Source organism: Trachymyrmex septentrionalis, unplaced genomic scaffold (assembly GCF_001594115.1).
Source record: "Trachymyrmex septentrionalis isolate Tsep2-gDNA-1 unplaced genomic scaffold, Tsep1.0 scaffold40, whole genome shotgun sequence".
Classification (NCBI taxonomy): domain Eukaryota; kingdom Metazoa; phylum Arthropoda; class Insecta; order Hymenoptera; family Formicidae; genus Trachymyrmex; species Trachymyrmex septentrionalis.
The window spans coordinates 4,502,562-4,522,167 of record NW_017305569.1 but is presented as its reverse complement, the minus strand read 5'-3'; the positions used below and the strand labels follow the sequence as shown (position 1 = coordinate 4,522,167).

At 35.8% G+C, this 19,606-nt stretch overlaps 1 protein-coding gene across 17 annotated transcripts in view; it reads left to right on the top strand.

Moving 5' to 3' along the window:
• LOC108751114 (forkhead box protein P1-like) overlaps positions 1-19,606 on the top strand; it is a 305,487-nt gene that overhangs the window by 262,461 nt on the left and 23,420 nt on the right. For all 17 annotated transcript variants that reach the window (XM_018491125.1, XM_018491119.1, XM_018491111.1 and 14 more), the window contains 2 exons: positions 17,688-18,275; positions 18,496-18,558. In XM_018491125.1, coding sequence (XP_018346627.1) covers positions 17,688-18,275; positions 18,496-18,558 — 651 coding nt within the window. The remainder of the gene's footprint in view (positions 1-17,687; positions 18,276-18,495; positions 18,559-19,606) is intronic.

Genomic DNA, 19,606 nt, shown 5'->3' with positions numbered 1-19,606 from the left:
TATATATGTATATATAAAATCACAATAAATTAAATTAACATTATGATTATTTAATAATTAAATTAACATTATGATTATTTTTTAATTTTTAAAACGATTTGACTTTTTATTGTCATATAATATTATATAATTACTAGTAACAAACAAAATTAAACCTTAATTTTGTTATTAAATTTTTTTGCAGATAAAATTCTATTTAGAGAAACAGAAATTTATAAATATTATGAAAAATTAAAGTTGAATGTATAAGTCGCAATTGCGCTGTTATTTATTTAATATTCCTCTCTTTCTCGTTCTTTCTGCATTACATAATTGTTTATCTAGAGAAGACTATGATAGCGCGTGTGAATACATAACGCGCCTGGCTTGAATAAATAACTCGAAACACATGGTTGTACTTTTTACGCAATCCACGACAGAGATCTTGCGCGGAGTTCTGTTTGTTTGAGTTAAGAAATCTTTATTGATTTCTGTAGTCGCACAAATGCTATTTTTCTGTTACCAAATGCTATTTTTCGGATGAAACATTTGTTTCTCGCGATAACTTGAATAATAATTAATATGTCAGTATTATAATTTTATTTCTTCAAAATTTTATTTAATTTCGTTAAATTACACGATGATATGAATTTCTTGCTTTTTTTAATTATGTATAATTAAATTAGATTTGACATTAGAAATTAATTTAACGTATAATTAAATACAATTGATATGTAACACGAGTTTTCTTTGTTTCCAGGTGAGCTTATCCTCAAGAATTTTTAAATTATTTCAAAATTTTCCACTTTTTCGGACACGTAGGTAAGCGAACGCAAATGAAAAAATTTGAAATATTAATTTCGGTACTTCCATAATTATGATAAAATTTTACGTTTGAGATAAATATTCCTCTGAAATTTATTGTAATTTTTATTATACTTTTACTGCAATTTCACGCGTAGATAGGAAAGTGATGAATACGTATGATAAAATATTTCGACGGAAAAATGAAATTCGAGACTGCTAATAAATTACTGAGCGATCGAACCTCGTTGATACTGCGATCGTATCCGCACGTTGTTTATCGTACACGCAGGAGCACTCGAAAATCATATTCAAGTTAAAGGGATGATGCCGCTCGAAACATTCGAGGGTGCTCGAGAAAACAGAATATGAGAGGGTTGGCGGTGAGAATCCCGCTACAAGCGGAATAATGTTTATAACGTGCCGTTTCGACGGAATTTGAAATTTGTTTCTTTATCGACCATAATTTTCCGGAATCTACACACGAATAGATTTCGCGGACCGTACGCGAAGTGAAACAAGGGGGACGCTAGTAGTTTCGTCTCTGCTGTACTGCTTCCTTTACTTTCATCCGCATGTTTGTATTGAAAAGCGCTACTATTCGACGCGTCATCCCTGCTCTCTTTCTCATCATTCGTGGCTCGGCGAGCTCTAAAATTTTATCCCTTCCGTTTTCGGGGGTGAAGTATTACTCGAAGTGCCTCGGTAAATGTTCGGAAAATGACTTTGTGATTTCACTTTTTTTTTCACGTCGCAGAACGGATGTACAATGTATGGAAAAGAGCATTGAAATATTTTTCATAGGGTATGTATTTTAAATTCTGAGTGTCTTTTCCAGAGACATCTTGATCTGTTCTTGGTAAAGATATTTTTGTATTAATTTCTTCTGACGAAAATATTTTAACAATATTAATTTTTAGGTTGTATTTTTGCATTTTTAATGGCTCAATAGTAATACGATAATATTTTCGATAATAATGCTTCAGTTTCTTTCTAATTCTCTCTAATATATCTAAAACGTATATTTAATTTTCCGATATTTTTTCATGTATCTTTTACTTCAATATCAACAAACTTCGCGATAGAGGAAAAGTGTTTTTATCAAAGTGCTTACATCGAATGCTTACATCGAGGTCAACGACGGATTCCGATGTCTTACGTTGCATAAACTTTTCATCGGTGCATCGCAAATAGTGTATAAAGAAACATGGGACGAACAACAGAATGATAAGACGTTAAAATGCATCACGTTTCCCCGGCGCTCCTCGCCGCGATAGCGCGCGGCGAGAGGGTGTCACGTGAAATAAGAGACACATACACGCGAGCGCATTATGCGAAAAATATGGTAATAATATTGCCGAGGCCAAGCAAAACAGCCCCCTGCATATGAAATACGTGGGATACTCTGCTCCTGCACAGCCACCGTCTTCCTCTCCTTCTTATTCATCTCGCCACTCCTCCCGCGGCCTCCGGCGCGCGGCCGCGTTTCGCGCGCGCGTTTACTCCTTTTCTCTTTTTAAAGCACCTCATCTGCCGCGATCTTGAGAGCACACACCCCCGATCCGGGCGACGCCACCAACTGAATATAAATGCGGCTTTCGGGAACAGGAACGGCACAACGCAATTCTCGGCGAATTAGCGACAGAAAACAGGAGAGCGCGAAGCGAGGAGGCCATCCTCTTCTTCTCCTTAGAGAAATGTGATTTACGCATGATTTCAAAAATCTCGGGAATCTTCCTATTTTTCGATAAATAAGTTGAGTGTTGACTCGCTAAGTTTTTGGAATATGCTTATAAGGGAATATACGACGTTCCGTTTAATCGCTGTATGTGCACTGAGAAAAAAGTATTTGATATTTGTGACTAATTGCATGGTAAATAATTATATCTAGGAGCTCTCTTTTTATGGTTATTACTGCTATAATGTTAGTGGTAATAATCATATATGTAGTTCTTTCAAACATGAAAAAATTGTACTATGAATTATGATAAATTTCAAGTTTTAATATATAGTAAATTTTAAGATATAAGTGGTAAATAAAATGAACCTTTTTTTTAGCATATGCAATTGCAATTATAGTAAATATAAATAAATTCACTTATTATTTATGTGGTAATAATAAATCTAAATAATATTTTAAGAAAAAATTAAAGATTTTTAAGTAATATGTGTGACTATTAATAATATAATTGACTATATTTGCATGGTTAAACAACTAAAAATTACAAATGTATAAGTCTCAAAAAATGATTATAAATTATATTGTAGTAATTGCATTTTTCTTCTCTCAATACAAGATTACTTCTCGGTTAGTTAATGAAGACAATGGAATAGCAGAAATTGAAAGAGACACGGGATCTTTAATTATTTATTATTGCATTCAAAGAAATTTCATATGTATTTAGCCAACTTAATATAATTATTTTTACGGATTGCTTATTTAGTTTGGTTTGCTTATTTAGTCACACGGCCTCAAACTGACAAGAGTATATTCAAGCTAAAATTATTTTCTGAAAATATTCTACCTAGTGGTTATATTCTAAAAGGAATGTGTCGTCGATTTAAATTTAATTTTATTTAATCCTTCGCCTTGTGAAAATCAAATAATTTCTGCATCTTGTCGAGTCAAACCAATTAAACAAGGAGAAGATGTAATATAATTTCAACATATAATAATGTCAACTTATTATTATGTAATAATTTGCAGGTTGCGTCTTAATATAAACGAGATGTCATTGTATTTGCAAAAATATTTGTGTTTATTTTATTTACCTACAACATCTTTCCGCGGTCAATTTTTAGAGTTTTCTACTCTTTACTTTATATCGACGTTAATATTCAAGACACCGAATGAAATGAATATTAAACATGGTAATCGTTTTAGTCTTTTATACCTGCATTTGCTTTTTTTCTTTTTCTATTTAACTTCTGTTTTATTTAAAAGTTATACATAACATTAAAAAACTATCTCAATTTTCATATTGCTTGCACAACATAAATTTGATAAATAAAGAATAAATCTTATTACATCTTATAAGAGTATTTTGACTGTAATCCAATTATAATATATTGATTTTGTAGAAATTGGGATACATATATTAGTCAAAATATATTATAATTCTTTTGATAACTGAATTTGTGTTCCCTCCTCTCATCTTCGTACATCATTGATCTAATAAAATCAAAGTAGATAAGCAAAACCATTACACAGTAATTAATTTAATATTTCTAAATTAAAAATCCTAATAGAAGAATTTATTTGAAATAAGTAAATTGAATAACAATCCACACACATACCTTAAAATAAAATCTATTTTAAAGCGTATGCGTATATATGAACTATGTAAATCGATAACATTTGCCGGATAGCCTTTCAAAGCGCATACATGACCATCCGTATAGATAGTATATATATTGTTCATTTTTGTGGCAATATATAATATCCACAATCAAAATAATAAAAGATATGCACTACATTCAAAAGTTTAGAAGCAGTTAAAAATTTGTAAAGAAGTACAATAAAAAGATCAATCATAAAGTTTTAATTTATAATAAAAACATGCTACGAAATTACAATTTACAATTAATTTCAACTCTTAGCTACTAAAATTTATTATTATTTGAATTTTAAGTATAATTTTGACTTATTAAAATATCTTATTTTTACTACCATACAATTTCAAAGCATCCTGCTTATTAGTTTTTAATGTCAATTATTATTGAATATTTTTACCCACGCTGTAAAAAATAATTAAAAAATCATAAAATTTCCTTGAAATGCCAGAATGTTTGATTGACATATAAGTAACAAATGTGACACTAACAATTTCACTTAAGCTACGAATCTTATTCTTTCATAATAACGGAATAATGACATAGCATATTAACTTGGTAAAATTTTTATAATGAAATATTTCCTCGGAAATATGATTATAAATAAATAATAGTATGTTGAATAATTAAAACAAAGAGATCAATTTCTTATGTGACATTTTTCTTTGGTATTGAAATCACTGTTTTGATATTAAAAAAAAAGGAGTGTTTTCAAACTTTTACACGGTAACGTATCTACGGAATTTCGTGCGCTAGGATAAAGCGGAGTAATTTATATATATAAATATATAGGTTAACAAAAATTTTCAAATTGAAATCATATATAGTATATTCAATTAAAACATTATACAAAATATACGTTATTGGTGCAATAGTGTATATTTTGTTTGATTGAATACACTACGCGACTTCAATCTTTTAAACAATCTATTCAAATTTTATCCTGATTTACTGAAAATTACTGATTTACTTGAAAATTACGTCTAATAACATTGTAACTTTCATGTAAATACTTAAATCGTTTTACTGTCTCTATATTGTGATAACAGGAAAGGACAATTTTACTTAAGCTAGTTGCAAGCACTTTTATTCTTGTCGAGAAACATCTTAGCAGGTCCACTTTTCATTAGGAAGAAGCTACCCTTTCGTCCTATCTAAAGGCGCCTTGTACTACTCTCAATATTCTCGCACCCCCTTTCGCTTCTAATTCCTGAGCCCGGAACAACCTGACATTTTTCTCACCCTTTGCTCGTCCCTCGGCGATGTACCCTCGCGCAGCGCGTGAAAAATATTGGATAATTTTCCGAGTCAGAAAATCCGCTGTTGCCTGACTTAATTGTATCATCAAGAACTCCTCGAATTCGGCGAGACGAGGCTTAACTAATACTGTACAATTTTTAACCACAATCTCATCCGATATTCCAACCACGTCGAGTCTTGAAATTCAAAACGATTTGACGCCACTCGAATGCCGCAACCCTTTGCGTACTATGTTCTTCTTAATCGCGCTCCTTTTTTGCGTCACTATCGTTTATCATTATTTCTTCCAGGAGCTGAAGATATATTTTACGACAAATGTGAGAAGAATTTTATTAATTGAATTTCGCTAACGTGATTATATATACTTACTGAATTTTTTTCACAATCTAACTTAAATTATAAATTTTTGGTTTTATAAAATAATAATTTGAATCAGTTCTTAAAATTGACGTCTGCCTGGCCCCTCCCCCCCTCACTAACCCCCCCTCATTAACCAAATCTTAATGAATAAATTATATAATAATGCGCTATTTATGCGCTCTTAAAATCCGCAAAAAAATTGTTGTGCTCATTTCATTTAGCTAAAAAAAAAATTTTTTTGTGGAGATAGCTGAGTAGACTGTCAGTCAGCCGTCCCACGTGTTAATAACAACCGATTTGGAAAATCAAATACACAGAATTTATGCGCTTTCATATTCACGTAGTTTCAATTTTTGCGCTGCATCCCTTAAGTGACTTCCCTCTTAGAACCAACAGACATATTCTCATCCCTGAGTCAAATGACTTAGAAGTTTCGTTTCTATTAAAAAATCAGAGATGATAATGTAAAAGGGTTTTGAAGATATTCTACGCCACGGCACATTAAAATTATTGAATATGTTTTTAAAACAAAAAACGAAAACATAAAAAGTAAAATGAAGACCGTATAATTGTTAGATGAAGCCATCTCAAACACTGCTATAAAAGTGAACCCGGAAAGCGCGATACGATTTTACAATAAAGCAATCGTGAAAAAGTACGTCAAGGACATCGGCGGCCAACTTCCCTTGTGTTTTTTATCTCCGGAATCGAGTGGGCGTAGGAATGCAAAAGCGAAGTGCCCGGAAAAGTGGGGCGACCAGGCGACGGCGGTCGGAGGTCCGTCGTCGGCCTGACGGACTCTCTCGTTTGTGCAAACAAACCAAAATGGACTGCGAATAAATATGCGTCTACGAGCAAAAGCGAACGCCCGTATGCTGGGTCATGATCCATCCATGTACGCGGCGAGGTTACGAGAGGGATCGGGGGGTTGCAGGGATGAGTGAATCGCGTAGCGCAAGGGGGCGGGATACGTCGGGGATTTAGAGACCTTTAATGGAGCTCGTCTGCCCCGCGACTACCAGAAAAGGAATTCGCCACTTTCCATTATTCACTCCGCGCCTTTTTTTTATCGCGTCCACACTACCTTTTTGGGAAAATCCCATTGAGGTTGTTCTTTCTCGAGAGAGAGAAATTTGCCTGCCCCCTGTAGCCTTATATGTCCTTATGTCAGAGGTTTTTTGCTTTTCTGATACAGGAATATGTATTCTGTGCTAAATTGTAAATAAAATTTTATTTTTTTGCCGAGTTGCAGAAGGGTATAACTAACTCTTGATTCTCTTGATATTTATATATATATATTTTTATTATATTTATCTTAATGAAAATATAATAAGGTATAAAAAATGTATTACAGTATTAGTGTTATTAACATTTAATTAATTAATATATAATCTAAAATTTTATGAAATTTGTATTAAGTCTTTTTGTACTTCTGAATTAACGTTACTTATATATATTACATAAATTCGATGTCACTTTTTTGTGATACATGTAAAAAAATATCTTAATTAATATTTTTGTAATAAAATTGTATTTATTTTTCTTTCTGTCTATCTGTCTATACGTATAATACCTAAAGCTTTTCGTGATTGGATTACGTTTGAAGGAACTGTCCGAATTAAAAGTTGTCAAATTGATTTTCTCGTTTTATTATGCCATTCTGTTTCCGATACTGAATATAACTCGTTCCGTAGCTTCCTCATTGACCTTATTTCAAGATATTTTGCAGCTGGACGATAATGCCGAGCGATAAAACACGGGATATTCTGTTTCCTGTTGACTTTTGCCATTAGCGCGTAACCGCCTCTAGCGGCTGGAATAAACTTCTGACTACATTCACCGAAGAAAATGAAATAAAGGATACATCTGTTTGGTGGAGCATAATTTCCCGTTTCTTGGACTTCCCCTGCCTTCAAGCCACGTTGTTGCCAGTCCGCGTTGGCCACAAGTCGTTAATGAAAATCAAACAACGGAAAAATTACATCCACTTGGCGGTAACCATCGTCCCAGTCTTTTCCACCCCTGAGACTTTTCAGGGGCGGTTTTGCCTTCGTCAGCCTTTCCTTTCCTCCACTGCATCAGCGAGGGCTTCCAGCGGCCTCTCTGGTCCACCATGTTCTTTCAGCAGCCTCTTCACTCTCTCTCTTTCTCTCTCTATGTACCTCTTCCTTCCTCCCTTATTCGTTCTCCACCCTTCGTCCATCCTTCGTTAATCTACTGTATCTTTGCGAAAATGGAATTAATAGAAGTCGTGTTTGCTGCTGCTCGATATTACAATATCGCGTTCGATGTAACGGAGAAGTCTAACGGTGTTTGTACAACTACAACGGGAGTCTGAAAATTGTTGTTCCTTCGTGGCAGTGTTTGAGCTACCTTTTTCAGAAAATAGGCATGAAGAGTATTTAAAACAAGAAGCGCGTTTTATCGCTGGTTTTACGAATTTCTCTCGACATTCAATTCAATTTTACTATCGCGTTTATTGTGATACGTGAAATTTATATAAACTCATTAGATTCGATTTTACGTCCAAGTTGGAAAATCTCCAAGAAAAATAACTGGAAGAGTACCGAAAGTTTGACACTTAAACATTTCGAATAATTACCTCTTAATCAAGTAAAAGCATACGCTTTAGATATGCTGGCGTACTTATTACGGCAATTGACTTAATTTAATCAAAAACGGAGCGGGTGTAATATACCATACGAGATCCGAGCGCAGGTATCCCGTCGACCCTGTATTTTTTGCTTCGTTCCTTTGGCAAGGAAGCCACGAGATCCGCCAGCCGGAAAGTCAGGAGCGAAGAAAGGTCTCTTCATAATTCAAACGGCCACTAATTGATACTGAATTATTAATCGGAATGAAAGTAAAACACAACCTTCTTCAGCGCGAAGAGATTACCTGGCCATTGCCTAAGGATCCATCTGGTTCCTTGTTTCTTCGAAGAGAAACTTTAAACATTGTTTCAATGGAACAACAGATTGTTTCATGTATATATAAACATTTGACTTTACTAATAGGGGGAAAATTTTCTCTCACTTTCTTATTTTTATCTTTATGGGTTATACACATATACTTCGCATTTTTTAATTATTGTTACGAGTTTGACGATATACTGTTAAACAAATTTATTTATTTCACATTTATGATTATGTAATTATCTATTGTTTCATGAAATATTTTACATATTTTTTAAATTGTAACCAGTAGTTGTATTAAAGTTATGAACAATTGAAAAAAAGTACTTTTTTAAAAGTAAGCAATTGAAGAAGTAATTATAGAAATATTTAACATAGTAAATTATCGATAAATACTCTTTAGAATATTTTGCTAAAAAAAATCGATAAATTAATCAAGAAAACAAATAAGGTGTGGCTCGTGAAATATGAAGGATTTTATATATATATATATTTTTTTTTTATTCAACTTTTTCTTTATCATTTGTACCGGTGTATCCAGCTGGAAGCACGTATTCTGTCGAAACGAGAGAAGAAATTGGAGATTGTCTCTGCAGCGACACGTACGACGTTGCACATTTCGCAATGCGTACGCGGAAATCGCTGAACCGATGGATGTAAGCAAACCCGCAGAATGTCGAAATTACTCTCTCCGATGCACCCTCTGTTCCGGTTTCTCTCTTCATCCGTTCTCGTTTCTCACCCTCTACCGATGTCGGCCCTATGCTCTCGCGGACGGATTCGCACGCACACTTTCTCACTCCCTTCGTCTCTTCAGTTCCATCTCTCTGGACAGCCTCGATCTCCTGTATCTCGCGTATCCAGCTGCGACAGTCCCACACCTCTATGCGTTAATTCCTGTACACACAGACAGCGGATACCTACGGGAGAGCATACCACGGGCAACGTTTACCTTGCATAATGCCAGCGATCTTTGTTTCTTCCTTTGCGCCGCGTCCGTCACGTTATTCCGTGAGCGCCGAAAGGCCATTCTTTTTCACACAAGACCTTCCTCATTTATAAAGTACGTCAAGAGCAACGTAAACATATTTAATACTCACGTAAATATTTTTCTGCAGATAGCCGGACGAGATGATTATTTGCACCATTAATTGTCCAGAAAAATGGAGAATATGTTGAGGTAGACGAAGAAATGACTGTAAACTGTTTCTATTTAAACAGAGTCTTCAAATAGAGTATTTTTTAAATAGGATTATAAACATTTTACATAAGAAGCAATTTACATAATTGAAATATCATTTTAATTATTGCAAGCCATCTTTGGAGATTCCTTTAATCATATAGGACGAGAAAATTATATAAGTGGTGCTGAAATTATGTCGTATTTTGAAGCAAGGAATACAATGAAACAATGAATTATAAATAAATCTTAATTGGTCAAGGAAAGACTAAAATTTGAAAAATAGACCTCCAATCTCTAAAGATTAAGAAATCATTTTTTCCACTGTTCCGATAATATCCACATGATATCAGGACTGAATAATTGATAAAATTTATCGTAATACCATCCAAAATTTGGACGCATGTAATTTGACGATTGCAAACGATGACGATAATTCAATCAAGAATTTTTGTAACGCTCGAGACATCGTCAGACGATGAACAAACTCAGCAAGAGAACGGAATCCTGGCGAACGAAGGTTAGCGAATCGTACTAATTGATATCAATGGAAGGGCGCTTCTACATTGTCAGTCGGGAGAATCAGCTCCGATAGAAGTCCAGGATCGTCATCGTGATCCGTTCGGTCGCGTCGCTGCACTAAAATAAACCTTCGAAACGAGTGGCGACGACCAGGTAACTCCGGAACTCCGGCATTGAGGGCTCGGTGGAGGAGTGAGAGAGAAAGGGCGAGCGAGGAGAGAAGGCGGAGGAGGTCGACGGCGATGAGTTCGAGTTTTTGAGAGGCTGACGAACCAATCACGGGGCCATCTATAATGTACACAGCCCGTTAACGATTGAGACCAGAGACATTCCGTCCGCTTGGTCCTAGCCATTCTCCAAATATCCGCCATGGCTAGTCAATCGTCCCAGGAAACCTGCCCGTACCACCGCCCAGGCAATTCCGCCCCTTTTCTCTTTTCCGCAGCACGTGAAACGTTCGTCGGACCGTCGGACCAAAACGGACGCTCGCGGAATCGTTAATTCCTTTCAATATTGCACGTCCTTTCAGAAGTCACGTCAAGTCACCAGCGGATATCCCTTCGCTCGCCGAAAGGGCGTAAGTGACATTTCTAGCTGAACGCGAAACTCACCTCTTGCGATTATTTTCTCCGAGACGGACATATTTGCAGCCTGAACGGAAAGTGCGAAGTTGTGGACGTTTCACTGGGGCTGGGGGTCTCTTTTGTTAGGAAAGCGTTTCCAATTACACAAGTCGAATTCATTGAACCAACGGTACTTTATCTCTGTATATTTTATATTTAAAAAGATAATTAATTATTTATAATATATAAAATTCTTGAAGATAAGAAATAGAATAAATAGATACGCATTACGTTAAATATCCTTTCAATTGTCTGCATCTCTTACGCGTAAACTAGACACTTTTAGCAAACGTTTCCTGTGGTTGTCCAGATATTTATTATTCCCAAATTCTCATTCTCTTCGAACTCTCTTGGCAATGATAGCGACAGGGGTTCGGAATCTGTAGAGTAATTTGTATTCTACATTTCTCACGAAACGATGGGGACGTCGAATACTCGTGTCGCGTCTGCTCATCCTCCCTTCTTCCACTCTCCCTCTCGCGCACGTTCGTAAGACTCTTACACACACTCGGACCAGTGAGTAACGTCTGATTATGCGAGCGCATGACTGCCCGTAACGCGATTTAATATTAAAATATTATGACAAACGTCAACAGGAGGCGGGTGTAAAGAGACGCGTCTCTGATTGGCCCGCGACCGCGTGAATACGAAACGAGAGATAGGGACACCTCGCCAACCCTTGTTTTGCCCTTCGCTACTCTTCCCTTTTTGCTCTTGCGACTGAAACCCAAAAGAGAATTTCGACAGATAAAGCGAATAAGGGGACCAGGTGTTAACTCAGTTGAGAATGCGGTCTTCCGGTTTTTAATTCCATTATTCTTTTGTATCTTGAGAGAACCTAGTATCGTACTGTAATATCAAGTAAACCTTTTTAAACCGTCTCATACATAATGCATGATAATTTTGATGGTCTCTGTCTTACTTTGTTTGTATCACACGATCTAGAAATATTCATGTCAATTCATATAATTGTTATACGCGCCCCTATAAATTAATTTAATTGAAGAATAGAAACATTTGCATTTTATATTTCTTATCTGCTGTAACGGTATATTACATAAGAAAATAATTATTTTTTAAATAAAAATCAAATTTATTTTGTTATCCTTCTAATCAATACTTTCAAGGAAAGAACGATTTTGTTGGAATATTACAAAATTTAGTTAAATGCAAATCTGAAAATATATATAATTTTATTAGACCATCAAAATAATTATGAAGGAAACTCAAATATGATGAGCAATGCTGCAAAATATTTTAATATTCTAGCAACCAGCTTAAGTGTCTTACATAATTATTTTGATAGTCAAACAAAGTTTATTTTTAGACTTATATCTAGCTAAATTTTTAGATACTTCGGTAAAATTATCTTCCTGTATTTGTGTACAAATAACCTACTTTTATATGTTTAAAACATCGACCTCGAGAAATTAAATTAAATTTGATAAATTTACATGTAACCAATTGGATAAAGCTGATAAAGCAGCTACGTACATCAAAACTGTGAAGTAAAATAGGCAGGTGAATGCAAAATACAAATAAAGAATCGACATGGAATGTGATTTGAATTCATCGTGCAAGTAGATCGTCGATGCGGTATCAATTTAAACGTCCAATTCTTTTCGTTGGCTTTTTTCCCATGTAAAAGTATCTGTAACGCGAGCGAGTCTGCACACACGAAGCATCGAACGAGACTCGACGCACGTAGCTTAGTCCGCGCATCGTCGACATGCAGAAAAGCGCGCTGAATAAACACTCCTGACAGCGTGCCTGTAACGAGTTTAAAATCTAACGATATCCCACCGGTTTAAAACACGGCCGATGTTCGCCGGCTATCGAACAATCGCCTACACAACAGAAATTTCGATACCCGTTTTGTATTCATTTCCGCCTATCGGCTGATATCGATATTCTCCTTTTTTTCCACCTAGTGAGCAATTACAAAACGATTGGCGTTGATCGTTCGTTATTAAATCATTACAATTGCGTCATTAGGTGGTTGTATTCAATTTTTGTTTCATATAAAATGCGCGATTTCCTAGAAATTCCCGTTAGATCTCAAAACTTCTTTTTCAAATTATTGAATCGATTACTTCAATTAGAGACTGATAAATAATTCTAAATTAGACACGTATCTTATTATCATTCGAAGAACATATAGTATACATATATACTTGATTTAAATCTTATTATTATGTTTTCGAAGAAAATTTTATTTAATTACATACAGCATTCGTATATGAAATGTTCTTTTAATTTTACATTTCTCATCTTGGTATATTTGCACGGTTGAAAACAAAATGAAATTACATTTTATGAGTTTACATACAGAGCCGTTGTCAGTACATTTACGAAAATTAAGTTGTTAAATATTTAGCCAAAAATAATGATGAGTCAGAGATTTGCTTAAACTCCTGAACATTGGCAGATTTTTGCGAGGGTACCCTTATGCCAGCGGATGAAGCGTAGTAGAAAGTTCGACGACGTGGAGAACCGAAAGTATCACGGCGAGGATGTACATAAGGAACTCATATACAGCCACGGGAGTTTCAGTCAGAGAGGTTGCTGCAGCGGGGGAATAAATCCAAACAGTAAACAGAGCGGAGCTTTTGCGAGGAAACGCTGGTGAAAATTCTAATATATAAAAGATATGAGAGCCAGCGCGCGCGGGGGTTGAACTCGAAGAAGCCTTCGGGATTCAAATAAGTGGGGTTACGCGTGGTACCCGTGAGGGAATGAAGGCCGCAAAAGGGGTGGGCGGGGGTCGAAGGAATCTGAACAGCCAACAACAAGCGCACAGCCTCCGACCTTTATTTAACCTTTTCTTAAAAGAGAGTCTTAGGAGTCCCTCTTATCTGTAGTCGATGGCCCTTCAGCGTCGGCCCTTATACTTTCATTCTTTCGTACTCTTATATCTTTTTCCTTTGCCCCTCTCCCCCACCTCTCGTGTACACACGTCGAACTTCATCGTCTTTTCCCTTTGCTCTCCGCCCGCTACCCTCCCCCCCCCCCTGAAAACTCTTACGTTTTCGCGACGAGAATCGTTATCCCTTCCGCGTTGTCGCGGTTTTCGGTTTAAGATTCTTCGTTTCTTCATTAAGAGAGTCGCGGGATTGGAATTAATTAAGGAATTAAAGGTCGACCTCTGCGAAGAACCGCTATGAGCCGAAGTGGATTAAAGCAGTTCTGCTGATCGTCACATTTTATTAATTCTGTGGGCAAACGATGTCAGACCTCACAATCTGAAGGTGCACGTGGTCTTCCACTCTTTACAATAAGAGTTGCAGGCAATTTATGTAATTGTTGTATATTTCAATAATTGTATGCTAATCTTCAAAAATATTTAAATACATGCAAAGAGACTTGGAATATTTATTTGCTTGATACATAATATTACCTTATTACTTTCGTAATTATGAAAAATAACATTGTTATTTTTACAAGTAGCATGACGACGGCATACATATTTATTAATGTAGTTCACAAGCCAATATCAGATAATTTAAATTCTAAGTATTGCCACATGCTAACCGCCATGTTTAGTAATGATAATCAGACGAATAAGCGAGTAACTATTGTATGAATAACACACGGAGCTGTTTGATTGCGTAAAATGAAAATGTTAAATGCAGGAGTTCGCAGTTACGGTAATGGAAAGAACAAAATTCGGAAATCCGCTGCAGTGTCCCAAATGCACACGCGCCAAATTCTGTGAGTGCCTTTACGTCTGTTTTCCTTCCGCCGCCTCCGACTCTGTCGTTTTCTATTCCCTTTCCTTTCTTTCCTCTACCTCACAGACTTTGGCCTGAAATGCCACGCGCTGGCGCTCCTGACTAAACACTGATAACGCGCGCCGCGGAATTTCTTTGCATGTTATAAACATACGTAATCGTACACAAATAAGATTAGCATAGGACTCGGCATGCTGGATTTGCAAGAGACACACGGCCTTCCGCGCGCCGAGAGACAATCGTAGCTCCGTGTGTAAAGGCAAACGTATTTTAAATTTATCTTCCAACGTCTTCGGTGTCCAATAGGATGTTTGATTGGAGAAGAGCAAGCTTTGGTCGGCTGAATTGCATAAGCCCTGCCAATCATTAGCAATGGAATAGCGCAAATTGATCTCACATGAGAATGATTTTATGTTGCTTAGTATATAGTAGCCCGTTAGAGAAGCAGCAGTCTTACGTAAATTATTTTTTGTGGATTAACTAGTTTTTACGTCGCTTTTTTACACCCATCGTTTATGATTGCAACTGCATTTTAACACGGAATTTCATTACTCTTTAATACGGAATTTTTATGACAATACAGTTACAAACAACATTTCATTATAAACACATTTATGCCACGCATATTGTGATTGCACAATTATTTTTGTCGACTAGAACACAATTGACGAAGAGTCAGCAATTTTGCATCATTTGATATTTCAACGATAGTAGCTCGACAAAAGTTTTGTCATGTAAAGATGCAAAAAAAAAAAAGAAAGAATATATTCGCGGAATAAACACATTGCGGAAAACGCACACGAACGTCTTCGACAAGCTGTTTTGCTGTCCAATGGATCCTTGTGATGATAAATATTTGCACAAGCGATGCGTCTCCGAGACACGTGTGTTTGTAGTAATTACTTTGTTGCGTGATGATTATTTGTTATGCAATTCGGTCCCGACGAAGGCACGAAGTGCAAGGCTATCGAACACTCGAATTGGAAATATTTTCAGCTGAACGTGTCTTGTACATCATTTGCCTTGTTATTGTACGTGATGTAATATATATTTAAGATAGTTGTTTACAAGAATAAATAGAGCGATATATAGGATGTGTGTGTGCGTGCGTGTGTGTGTGTGTGTGTGTGTGTGTGTGTGTCCTATAAAGACCGTAACAACGTTTAAAAGTAGATTCCAGAAATCATTTAAGATAAAAATTCTAATACTAAAATGTTGAACATGGAAAAAAAATTTGCTCTGCCATAGCATAATGTTAAAATAGATTTACTGCCGCAACTATTTTATAAACTACGGCGAAATAATTTGCTGTTTCTGTTATAAGTATCATAAGGCATTAGCTATGATTCCTATATTTCGTATATCTTAACTGTCCATATTTTACTACCATTTAGTTACCACACGCAGTTTTTAGTTATGACAGCTACTTGTTTTTTTCCGTGAGACTATAATAGTTTTTAAATTATAAGCAATTAAAAGTTAGTGAATCGTACTGCTTAAAATTTGCACGTTCGGGTGTGATATAACATAAAGTGTTAAACGCAGAAGCTAATTGTGTCGCTTCTTGTTAATAACAATATAACGATTTGCATGCGAAGATTATTATTTCTGTATAATTATTAATATTGATATATATTATATTGAAACATTATAATTACGTCAATATTTTAATATTAAGATTTTTTTCTTAAAATTATCTTAAACATCTCTCCTTCAGCAGTTGCAGTTTTTATGAGACATTCTATATAAGACAAGTAGCTTATTCATTCGTTTCATTCACTGATTGCTGATACTATTATATATTTCACATATATTGCAGTAAAGTATTTATTGATTAAAGTTATTGATACATAGCATCTTATTTGACATACCGTCAAAATAACATAATATAACGTGAAAAATAATTTAAATTACTCAATAATACAAGTTACGTGCATATGCGTACAGCAAAGGAAATCTAATCTTGAAAATTTACTTTGTGATACATATTTTTTTATAATAATATTTTACAACGAACATTGTTATTGTCCAATAAAATTTAAATTATTTAAAGTTTCATCAGAAAATAATACGATTTGCTAAAGTATATTAAATTCTTATATTATTTTGTCGACATTTTGTGTCTGGTGTATGTTTAAATTATTTAATAATCATTTAAAAGTTATGTTTAAATTATATTATGTTTTGTATGCTTATGAAAAATATTAAATTAAAAAACGACGTTAAGAACTGTTATCTTTATATTAGAAAATTTATTGATTATTACCGCTAAACTTCTAGAAGCGCAAAGGCTAGTTATTTCTACGATGAAATACATCTTATGGTAATAAAGGGTAATACATTTCTCAGATAACGTTAAAAGTGCCCCATTATATCATACAATAACACAATAATAATAATGAACTTATCGAGACATCTGGGACGCGCTCGAAAGTTTCGACCCTCGCGAGAAGCGAGCAGAAGAGAAGCTCGATTCCGCCTTTACACTCGACAATCTGCTTGATGATGGAACTTAATAAAACAAATCCCGCTGTGTAAACAGCCGAGGAGACTCTAACCGACGTCATTCAGACAACAGCGAGTTTTCCTTCGAGCCAGCCAATGATGACGGAGCAGTCGAGGCTGGCCCGCGCGCTCGAATACTATTAGATAAGATCAATATTGTTCAAAATACGGTAGAAGTTTAACTCATGTACATTACGTGGCATTTATATCATGAATATTCCGCTCGGAGCTGTTCTTTTGCTCCCTCATGGTCTCCCGCGTCTCTCGCGCTATCTTTTCTCATTTAACTCTCGTCTCTTATCTCAAAATTTGCCGCTGTGTAAATGCCGGCCGATTTTGATTTTAATATTTATATGATACATAGTACGTAGTTAAGATTTTTGGTTTTTCATGACACGGAGTTACTATGATTTCTCCACAAGGCAGCTCGCAACAGCCTTTGATCGAGCTCTCGATCTCCATTTTCATATTGCAGGCTACTTCGCTGTTTGCAGCCCTGAAGCAGCAGCAACAGCAATCGCGCGACAGCGTCTTCTCGTCGCGGGACCGCGAGTGCCGCGACAGGGATCGCCTTCCTACGGTCCGCAATCGCGACTCCGGCAGAAGCAATATAGCGGAGACCGGCGGCGGCAGCGGTGTTGCTGATCAACAGCAGCAACAGCAGCAGCAGGATCTCACTATCGAGTACCAAAGCAATGGGAAGCTCAGTCCCGCCGGACACGTAGTGACACCAGCACCCATGACCCAGCAAAAGCAGCCAATCATCACGCAGCAGTCGCAACAGCCCAGCTCAGGGGCACCAGGGCCCCAACCTAGCCCGCATCAAAGCCCGCAAGCCCCACAGAGGGGTTCACCACCGAATCCTTCCCAGGGTCCGCCACCCGGTGGCCCGCCAGGGGCTCCGCCGTCGCAGACCCCCTCGCAGATGATGCTCAGCTCGGCGAGCGGCCTCCATCAGATGCAACAACTGCTGCAGCAACACATACTCAGCCCCACGCAACTGCAATCCTTTATGCAGCAGCACACGTTGTACATGCAGCAACAGCAACAGCAACACCATCAGGTAAATTCCATTCTTCGATGTAGATATTTAATCAATGTATTTCAAATTTTGAGACATGATTAATCAATCGATGATTAATTAATTTTCAATCAAGTTTTAACATTATATACATTTTTGTTTTTATGTGTATTATTTTACAATATAAAATTTTTACCTTGATTTTTTCATCTTTCGCGTTTTTTATTTTTTCAATTGCTTCAGTCACAACATTAAATTGCAGGATTCATCTTCCGATCATGCATCTAATCAGGAGCGGTTTGGTTACTTCTCTTCTTTAAAGAACGTAAGTGAAATATTCTTTAACAATAATACGTTCATCTAGATTATTATACGAAATTTAAATAATTAAGAAAGAAACCCATAAGCGATCGCGACTAGATCTCAGTCTCTTTAATAACATTTCTATGCACATCTTATCTTTTTAGTTCTTTAAATTGCGCGCCCAACTGTCGAATTTACAACGCAATCACATTGAAATAATAATTAAATTGATAGTTTCAAATTAAATTAATCAGTTTTTATCATAATTTTAATAGCAACTTAATACCTTAACTTATTGCGACAAATATTCCTGAGATATTCCTTATTGTTTTATTTTTACGTTATATAAAAATATTGGGTAAAAAGGAAAAAGGGTTTCATATTGCATTAAGAGAAACAATTTAGTCGCCAAAGCAATCAGTAATAGCGATATAAATTAGGTATAGCTAAAACGTTTTTCCAATTTTACCCTTTTCATCGATTTATTCATTATGTATGGTGTCACTAATGTACAATTTCACTAATAACGTCTAATAACAACGTTAATCAATTAAGAAATTGTAGTAGTCATCGAATTAAAGTCTCTTGTACAAAAAAGTTATTCTACTTTCAACGAAAATAACTATTTTACAGTTATTTACTTGATGGATAAATTGTTATCGGCTGAAATCTTTCATACGCTCAACTTTTATACGAATAATATATTTTCATTTCGTGTAAAACTCAATCAAAATACGCTCTGTGATGCAAATATAACATCGTAATTTAATGACATAGTATCTTAAATTTAACTCTTAATTGAACAAACGAAACGGAAACGTAAGACACTTTCGTGAGGAAGCTAATCTTAAAAGAGGTTTTGAATTTCGGTATACGCGCAATTCGCGGCGGACGGGACTGCCGGGAAGTTCGATGCTATAGCGAGAGGGTTGATACTCGGTCTGTGTAAACAGGTAGTCCCTTCTATATCGTTACGATAACAATACACGTCGCGCGAACCACTTTTGCTATCCAGCCACAGTGTTATCCTGGCGCCTACGATCCAATAAGCACTCTGATATTCCTTTTCA